Source organism: Podarcis bocagei, assembly GCF_964188305.1.
Source record: "Podarcis bocagei genome assembly, chromosome: 13".
Lineage (NCBI taxonomy): Eukaryota > Metazoa > Chordata > Lepidosauria > Squamata > Lacertidae > Podarcis > Podarcis bocagei.
This window is the reverse complement of record NC_138138.1, coordinates 48181580-48191548: the sequence shown is the minus strand read 5'-3', so window position 1 is coordinate 48191548 and position 9969 is coordinate 48181580. Positions and strand designations below refer to the sequence as shown.

General features: G+C 41.7%; 1 protein-coding gene across 1 annotated transcript; it reads left to right on the top strand.

Moving 5' to 3' along the window:
* Positions 1 to 6750: 6750 nt before the first annotated feature.
* Positions 6751 to 7731, top strand: LOC308570780 (olfactory receptor 6M1-like; the record flags this gene model as incomplete). The annotated part of the gene is made up of 1 exon (XM_081165698.1): positions 6751 to 7731. One exon carries the CDS (start codon positions 6751 to 6753, stop codon positions 7729 to 7731), a length of 981 nt encoding a protein of 326 aa, XP_081021824.1.
* Positions 7732 to 9969: the final 2238 nt, after the last annotated feature.

Here is a 9969-nt window from a genome sequence, read left to right as displayed (position 1 = left end):
TACTGATTGATTATTGTGTGACTGCAGAAATGGATGAAAGCTCCCCATCCAAACAATGACTATCATCAGTGCAGGTAAGAAAATTTTTATTTTTTTATTTTTTATCATCTACAATACTGTCTTATTTATTTTATAGTACAATACATTGGTTATTGCTTTCATTTTATGTCTTGTTAGATTGTAAAATTCATGTAACATTGCTGTTTTAGGGGCTGTTTTTAAAAGTCTGGAAGGGATTAATCCATTTTGCATTACTTTCTATGGGAAAGCGTGCCTTGGTTTTGGAATGCTTGGTTTTGGAATGGACTTCCGGAACGGATTAAGTTTGAGAACCAAGGTACCACTGTAGGTCAAACCTTCTCATGCAGGGAATCTGCTCCTACTAGCCCAAGAGAAAACATTCTGAAGTGTGCTTGATTCACCTTGAATCCCCAAGAGTGAAATTTTATGCATGTCTACTCAGAGGAAAGCCACAGAGTTCAATGGGACTTGCTCCCTGGTATGATACAACCGTATATATGTTTAACTGGGAGTAAGTCCTATTGAATTCAGAAGGAGCTCCCTTTGTGTAGATATGCATAGCTAATGCATTGATAGTATCAAAAATAGGAGTGGCCCTACAGATGTTCAACTCCCAGCATCCCTGGTGATTGACCTTGCTGCCCTGGGCTATTGGGATTTAGGAGTTCTGCAGCATCTGGATGGCCAAAGGTTAACCCCCTGGTTCTAAAGCATCAAGCATTTACTTTTCAGCTCTTAATTGTTTGTAACTATTATTCCTTTGGGAACCTCTCCATGAAATGTAGAAAATGAAGACTTCTGAGAATTTGAGTTTACAAGCACCTAAGAAGGCATCTATCTCATCAGGTAGATGATAGATACCCATGACAAAGAGTGCTAAGAACAGCTTCTTTCTCCTGCTATTGCCTCCTTGGGTTTTTCTTCCCTTTTTATTTCCAGAAAAAAGCAGCACACCAACATTACCAGAACTCTGACAGATATACTCTGAAATCTGTATTGTTGCTCCTAATGCCACATCAAAAGAACACATTCTTGCATGCACTTTAATTTCTGTTATTAGTGGGAGTTTTGTTTTGTTTTTTTTAAGTATACAGTTGCTAGGAGATTCCAGTGTTCCTTGTTGGATGGGAAGAAATTTGAATGCTCTGCTTTTTATCATATATTAAAATAGCTTTTTATTTATTTCTTCACAGGCTGAAGAGAGGAAACACAACATGTAAGTTCAGCAAACAATAGATTGTAGGCAATAATGGATTGTAGACTATATTAGTTGAAATTAATGAGCATAATTGGGGTCCTTTATTCTTCAACAGGTCTACCGTGAGTAAAAATTAGTTGGATACAACATACAGTGGGGAAATAAAGAGTGGCCATAGACATAAAGACCAGTGAAGAATGTTGAGAGAGAAAGGTTTTGCTCCCTCTCTCATAAGATAAAGCTTGGGGACATCCACTGAAGCCGGACATTGGAAAACCCAGGAGAGACAAAACAAAGTACTTCACATAGCACATCCTTGACCAATGGATTGCATGTGTGTGAATGTGTTTCTTCTGCTTGATCAGTCCACAACTCCACATTCACCATGGGACTGAGGAATCAGAGCAGCATGGAGCAAGTGGCCGAGTTCATCTTAACTAGTTTTCAACTTCCTAGACACCTGGAGCTTATCGTTTTTGTGGTGCTTCTTGTTGTTTTTCTGATAACAGTAGCTGGGAATATCACCATCATCACACTGGTATGTTTGGACCAGCATCTCCAAACCCCTATGTACTTTTTGCTCTGCAACCTCTCACTCATGGAAGTCTTCTTTGTCACATCTATTATCCCCAAGATGCTGGTGGACATGGTTTCCCTGAGCAAGGCCATCTCTTTTTTGGGCTGTGTGGCTCAATGCTACTTCTACTTTGTCTTTGGCACGTGTGAAACCATCCTTCTTGCTGTGATGGCCTTTGATCGCTATGTTGCCATCTGCAGACCACTTCACTATGCCATCATCATGAATGGATGGGTCTGTGCCTATTTGGTCTTTGGCTGCTGGCTTGCTGGATTCCTTTCTCCTGTTGCCCCATTCATTTATTTCTATCCACTATCCTTCTGTGGCTCTAATATTATAGACCATTTCTTCTGTGATTATGTTTCAATGCTAAAGCTTTCTTGTAATGATGTACATTTCAATCTAACTTTGGCTTCAGTCCTGTCCTCAGTGGTGCTCCTCAGTTCTTTGTTTGTCACTCTGCTCTCTTACATCTACATCATCGTCACCATCTTGCGCATGCACTCCACCAAAGGTCGGCAAAAGACATTTTCCACCTGTGCATCTCACATCACTGTTGCTTCCATTTTTTATGGCAGCTCAATTTTCATGTACTCTTTACCCAGCCAGGGACGCTCTCGGGATGTCCAGAAAGCAGTTGCTGTCCTTACTGGAATGGTTACCCCATTGCTGAACCCTTTTATCTATAGTCTAAGGAATGAGAAGGTCAAGGAGGCCTTCAAAGACTGTCTGAAGAAGAGGAAAGCTCTTTGATGTACCCTTTCCTTTCTTCATTGCACCATCATGATTCAGTTTGTACAGGTTGATTAGTATGTGAGCAAGTATGTGGTGGACTGCTGGTTGTGCTGTTCCTTCTGAGCTGAAGGTCTTTTTTGGGGGGGGGTGCAAGTCCTGTCTTTCAGCTACTATATCACCAGCAAATGATTGCATGAACATTGAAAATGCAAGGTATCACCACGTGTAAAATGGTTATAAATAGAAAACTGGGTAACTGGGAGCCAGTGTGGTGTAGTGGTTAAGAGTGGTAGTCTCGTAATCTGATGAACCGGGTCTGTGTCCCCGCTTCTCCACATGCAGCTGCTGGGTGAACTTGGGCTAGTCACACTTCTTTGAAGTCTCTCGGCCTCAGTCACTTCAGAGATTGTTTGTTGTGGGGGAGGAAGGGAAAGGAGATTGTTACCTGCTTTGAGACTCCTTAGGGTAGTGATAAAGCAGACCCCGGGTTAGCCTCCTATTGACCCAGAAACCAATCAGGACTGTGTGGAGTATTGTCAAATCAGGAGAGAGGAGTGAGTTAGAACACAACAGGTTAACTATCCGATAGGGCTTTTCTGACAGTGAATGTTTGTAAGGGCTTAGAGAGCACCTAGGTAGGGCGCAGTTCAGAGTCTGCTTAGGGCTGAATTAGAAGTTAGCTAGGCAGGGCAAGCCAGATAATTTTCATGAGGGAAACATAAAGATCTTAGAAGGGACTGGGAGTGTTTTATTGGTTGATGTTGGCACCCATCTGTCTCAAGAGACAATGCAGTGTGACCAGACCACTAGCCACTATAGAAGGCATTGTTGTGTTTAGAGAGAGGTTCAAAGTGAGAATTTCAATAAAGTTCTGTAAAGAGTGAGTGAAACAATGAGCTGTGCCTTATTAGAGAACCCATTAATCTGTATCTCTCATCAAGATTATGTAAATAAAATTCTACTTTTGTTCCAAAAGTGCCTCATCCTTACTTTGATCCTCTGGGAGGGGATAAGTGAAAACAAGTGATTTCATAAAATCAGTTACCACTAAAGTAGGTTAAAGTAACAGAAGTATAAAAATGGCTGGGGGGGGGGAGAGACACACATAAATCATGTCATCCACACATACCCAATAAAGGAAGCAGACTTTCCTCCCAATTATTTCCCATCATTTTGAGTGGAGGGTAGTAAATTTTCCCTCATCATCACCACCAAAATGCCCTAGATAGCAATAGATCTGGGTACTGTGAGGAGTGAAAAATAATGGCCAGGCTCCCAAAACACTTGCTGCTGCCCACCCCCACCCCCACTTGCAAGCTTGGTGGTGGTTGTGGGTGGAGAGAGAAGAAGCTGTGGTAATAGTGAGCCCCACCCTCAGCGAATTGTTCAAGATCCCCTTCCTGGATAATTTTTGGTGAAATGGTTCCCCCTCAATTTCTCTGTTCACAAAAATGAAGCATGCTCAGTATCGTTTCCTGCTGGGGTCAGTAAATACAGCAGAACAGAACTTTCCTTGACTATCAGCCAAGGAAATGAAAATGGAACAACTTTACCTCTGATTTCAATATGACGATCATTTGTCAGGCTTGATGAAATTGATGCTTAAAGAATGAGTAAGTAGGGTTGGCATATGCCCATAATTCCCTGGACATATCCAGGACGTATGGCAAGTCATGTCGGCAGTGTTTTTTTGCTGATTTATCAAAAAATAGCTCCAAATAGCTAAAAAGCAGCTCCAACAACTTTGGGGGGGGGAACAACAACTCAATAACTTTTTTTGCCTGGATTTTTTGAAATATGGCAACCCTAGATGATAATAGCCCCCATGGGAATCTCATGTAGGGAGCTGGGCATGTTTAGCCTGGAGAAGAGGAGGTTAAGGGGTGATATGATAGCCATGTTCAAATATATAAAAGGATGTCACATAGAGGAGGGAGAAAGGTTGTTTTCTGCTGCCCCAGAGAAGCGGACACGGAGCAATGGATCCAAATTACAAGAAAGAAGATTCCACCTAAACATTAGGAAGAACTTCCTGACAGTAAGAGCTGTTCGACAGTGGAATTTGCTGCCAAGGAGTGTGGTGGAGTCTCCTACTTTGGAGGTCTTTAAGCAGAGGCTTGACAACCATATGTCAGGAGTGCTCTGATGGTGTTTCCTGCTTGGCAGGGGGTTGGACTCGATGGCCCTTGTGGTCTCTTCCAACTCTATGATTCTATGATTCTATGTAGCACCACCGAGAGAAGGAAGATGGGGAACCTCAAGCCCAAGAGCAAAATGTGTAACTCTCCAGCCTTTCTATCTCTTCCATGTAACTCTCCCAAAGCCACAAGTCTCATTTACTCCCCAAAGTATCATTTCCATGGCTGTTTCACCACTTCACCTGCTATTGCAATGCAAACACTTTCGCATTTCTGTTCCAATTCTTTGAATCCTTACTCGTGTGACCTTAGAAGAGAGAGAAGTAAGGATCACCATCAGCTCATGAGAGCTGATACAGCAGTGTCCTAGTGGTGGTAGCAGTGCGTTTGTTGGGACAGAAGTGGGATTGAAGGAGTTTCAGGATTTTCCTAGCCCCATAGGTGTAGGTGCATTGCTGCCCTGACCAGCAGAGTACCAAAAATGGGTCAAAGTTAATGGCTCTGTGCCCCCCGCATGCACAAATCTTGAGTGACCACTGAGACACACTGTCTCCTACCTAGTATCAGAGAGCTGGAAGGGACCTCAGAGGTCATCTAGTAGCAGCAGTACAAACTTTCTGCTATTGCAGGAGATCTGCTGCTTCTCGCCCAATAAAAACAATTCTGAACTGTGCTTGAACCATCTTGAATCCCCAATGGTGAAATTCTATGCATGTCTCCTCAGAAGAAAGCTACATTAATTTCAGTGGGACTTGCTCTGCAGCCCTGTACATGTTTACCTGGGAGAAAGTCCTACTGAATTCAGTGGGAGTGTCCTCTGAGTAGACATGCGCTGTTAGTATTGAAAATAGAATAGAATAGAATTGAAAATAGAAGTTGTAAACCACATAGTGTGAATCTTCAACTCCCAATATCCCTTGATGTTGATTATGCTGATGGGCCGGCAAGATTTGGGAATTCTTCAGCATCTAGATGGTGACAAATTAACAACCCTGGTCTAAAGCGTCTAACATTTTGCCTACCAACTCTTAATTGTTTGCAACCATTATCCCTTTGAGAATCTCTCCATGAAATACAGAAAATGAAGACTTATGGGAATTTGAGTTAGAAACCACCAATGAAGTACCTCATCACATAGATATCCTGTAGATACCAGGGACAAAGAACGGTGAGAATGAATGCCTTCTCTTGCTATTATTCTGTGCCTCCCACCTCCCGCTTTTTACTTTTACTAAAAGCAGCAAACAAACATCATCAAAACTCACATAGACGTGCTCTGAAATCTGCATTGTTGCTCCTAAGGCTGCATCAAAAAGCACAACTTTTCTATTTTGGCATTTGCTTTGATTTCTGTTATTTGATTTTGTGTTTTGCTTTTTCGAATACAATTGCCAGGAGCTTACAATGTTCATTATGTGAAAGGATGAGATTTATGCGCTCTATTATTTAACACATTTTAAAATGGCTTTTTCTTCATATCTTTACAGGCAGAAGAGAGGAAACACAACTGGTAAGTTCAGTACTTAGTGGACTGTATCTGATATTAATTATACTCAGACTTGCCTCATTGCAATTACTGAGCACGACTAAGCAAGGTCCTTTAATTTCAACAGGTCGAAAGTGAGTAAAATTTGTTAGGCTACAGCTTAATGTTTCCCTCCTGTAGCCTCTGAACTGTCACACTGCAGACTAATACAGAACTATTTATGTATTTATTTTTCATGGTATTTCTATGCCATCCCACAACTAAGGTTATCTGGGCAGTGTACATAAAAAATAAAGTATGTAGGTCGATCAATCCATAGATAAAATGCTAAAGCTGGAAACTCAAAATCCTTTTTAAAAAATGAACCCTACATACATTTATATCCCTCTCTCATAAAAGTAGGACTTGGGGATATCTAATAGAGAAGACAAAACAAAGTCCTTGTTCATTTCCCCCCACCCACTCTTCTCTCTATACTTCTGTATCGAAGTATCGTCTGTGCTTGAGATATTTATCTCCTGAGTACATTGAGTTCAGTGCATTTACTTAATGAGTACACATTGAAATCAGTTTATGTTTTTTAGGTACCTCCCAAATGTACAAAAACAACCAAACCACAAGCAAAGTCAATGAATTCATCTTGCTGGGCTTCTTGGTAGACTGGCAGGTGGATATCGTTTTCTTTGTGGTGCTCCTTTTGGTCTACATGTTGACCATCACTGGCAACGTGGTCATCATTACTGCAACATGGGTTGACCGCCGACTCCACAGCCCCATGTATTTCTTTCTCTGTAACCTGTCCTTCCTGGATGCCATGGTGGCCACAGCCATTGCTCCCAAGATGATGAAGGACTTTTTATCAAAGAAAAAGGCCATATCTGTATCCGGCTGTATCGCTCAGTGTTATTTCTACTTCTTTCTTGGCACCACTGAATTCATCCTCTTGGCTGTCATGTCCTTGGACAGGTATGTTGCTATCTGCAACCCACTCCGATATTCCATCATAATGAATATACGCTTGACAATCCAGCTAATCCTTCTTTCCTGGTTTGGGGGCTTCTTTTCAGTCCTTTCTCCAATCATCATTATTTCTAAGCTACCTTTTTGTGGTCCTAACATAATTGACCACTTCTTCTGTGACATTGAGCCATTGATAAGACTTTCCTGTGCTGACACTGCCCTCCTGGAGATGATTGAGTTCTCCCTTTCGACCATTGTGCTCTTGAGCTCTCTGATGCTGACAGTGGTATCCTACCTGTATATCATCACCACCATCCTCCGCATCCAATCTACAACAGGTAGGAAAAAGGCGTTCTCCACTTGTGCTTCCCATATCACGGTGGCCTCCGTCTTCTATGGAAGTGCTATCTTTATGTACATCGTGCCCAACAAAGGCTTTTCCTTTGGCCTCAAGAAAGCTGTGACCCTCCAGACCTGTATTGTCACCCACTTGCTCAATCCATTCATCTATACCCTGAGGAATCAGCAGGTCAAGGAGGTGCTGAAAGACACCGTGTCCAGACTCCCATGCACCACAAAGAAGCTGAAGACAAGCTTACCAAGGAAGGAAGGGTAATCATCAGTGCTGGATACAACTTAGCCCCCCCCCCCCAAAAAAAAATTCACTATTAATATACTTCTTCTTAATTGTATTTCAGTTCAAAAATTACTTTGATAAAATACATATTTTGTTATGTGCAAATGGGCTTTAGATACCTATTAGGTCCATAAATTCAACACAAAAAGCAACAATTTGTTGTTGACAAAGGACAGCTGGACATATAAAGGGCCCCGTTACCTTCAGTAGCTTAGGGCCTCATCAAACCTAATTCCAGCCCTGATAACCATCGCCATTCAGTGGAGGATGAAAGAGAACACACAGACATTGGAGACAGCATCCTCCTTCTGCCCAATAGCCTATTAGAAACCATGTATCCTTCTTTCCTTCTTTTTCCCTGTTGCATTCCTGAGTTTGAAAAACATATTGAAACTTTCCTTACATCCAGGAAACATAGGAACTTTTAAAACATTCCAGTTTTCAGGAGCTAGTCCTACTCTCGAGTAGGACACTGGCAGAGACACATGCTTGACTGGCATGTTCCCTCCCTCCTGGTCGATCGTTCGGGAGCTTCAAAAGCTTTCTTCTGCCTGAACATCACAGCCACTGATGCCAACAGACATCGGCACACTTAGAGATCGGCAGATTCTTCACAGCTTCCGTAACAGACCTCAGCAACTCAGCATTTTGGCTGATCTACTTTATTTTAAGTGCATATAAACACACACGGAGCACTGCAACATGGCTCCTTCTCTCTCTAGCATCAGACAGCAAAGAGGGGGGGGGGAAACAAAGGACAATAGTCCCACTTCACAGAACGCAGTAACACAAACTTCCTGTCTCCGTCACTTCCCACTCTGTGGAGTCAAAACATACATCGTCATGTGATAGACAAAAACCCCATGACTGCAATCATGGAGCAGGAATTCTAACGCCCAGATGTTTTGATAATTCTATTCCAAACATTCAATTTACAAATGGTAGTTTTAGTTTTTTGAAGCCTACTGCATAATAAGTCAATGTGTAATAGAAGGAAGAGCCACTTCATCAGCTTTCCTGAGAAATGTTCTCCATCTCCCTCAACTATCACTTGGCAGCAGACATTCCATAAGGCTACAACAGATGGAGGGGGCAGGGTCATTCCATTGACTCAGCCAAGAAACATTCAACTTTTGGCCCCTCCTCTTTCCCAACTATTTCCATTCCAGCTGATTGTTATAAGGACTTTGTATCTAAGAACTGGTGGCTGATTGCCCTTTCCCCATTCTCCCTCTCAATGTGTGTGTGTTGTAACTTTTAGATTGTAAGTTTGCGGGCAATGACTATCTTATTTGGCTGAATCGTGGGTTTAATTTTTTTCAAAGAAAGAAACAATAAATATGGCAAGTCATTTCTATTATTATCCAATTGAATTCATTTTGCATGTTATAAAAGCCGTTCTAAAATATTTATGTGTTATTCTGTTGCCTGTATTGAAGATTGCAGGATTAGGGAGTGGGGTGGAATAAAATCATAGTTGAGAAGTGTCATGAGAGAGAAAAAATCACTTCCGAAGGTCTGTTTTCCAGGTGGGGAATTTACCAAAAATAAAAAGACACACACAGTTTCAAAGGAAAAACCACAGAAGACTAGAGCATCTTTAATACCACTGCAATAGGACCAATATTACAGGAAAGAAAGGTAGATTCATGGTACAAACATACAGGGTTTATACAATGGTACCTCAGGTTACAGATGCTTCAAATTACAGACGCTTTAGGTTACAGAATCCACTAACCCAGAAATAGTACTTCGGGTTAAGAACTTTGCTTCAGGATGAGAACAGAAACGGTGGCGGCATGGCAGCAGCGGGAGGCCCCATTAGCCAAAGTGGTACCTCAGGTTAAGAACGGACCTCCAGAACAAATTAAGTTCTTAACCAGAGGTACCACTGTATATATGTTTTCTGCTGCCAGGGAAGTTCCCTGGCTTTATTTACATATTAATATCTAAAACAAACAACTCCCACTACTTTACAAAGAAACACATCTAGGAACATTTGTAAGATTAAATACCAAAGGGATCTGTGATGAGCATTTGAATTTCCTAGCTGATTGATTCAGCTTCTTGCAGGGCCAGATTTAGGTTTGATGAGGCCCTAAGCTACTAAAAGTAATGGGGCCCTTTATATGTCCAGCTGTCCTTTGTCAACAACAAATTGTCACTGTTTTTTGTGTTGAATAGTATATGGTAATTTATGAACCTAATATGTATCTA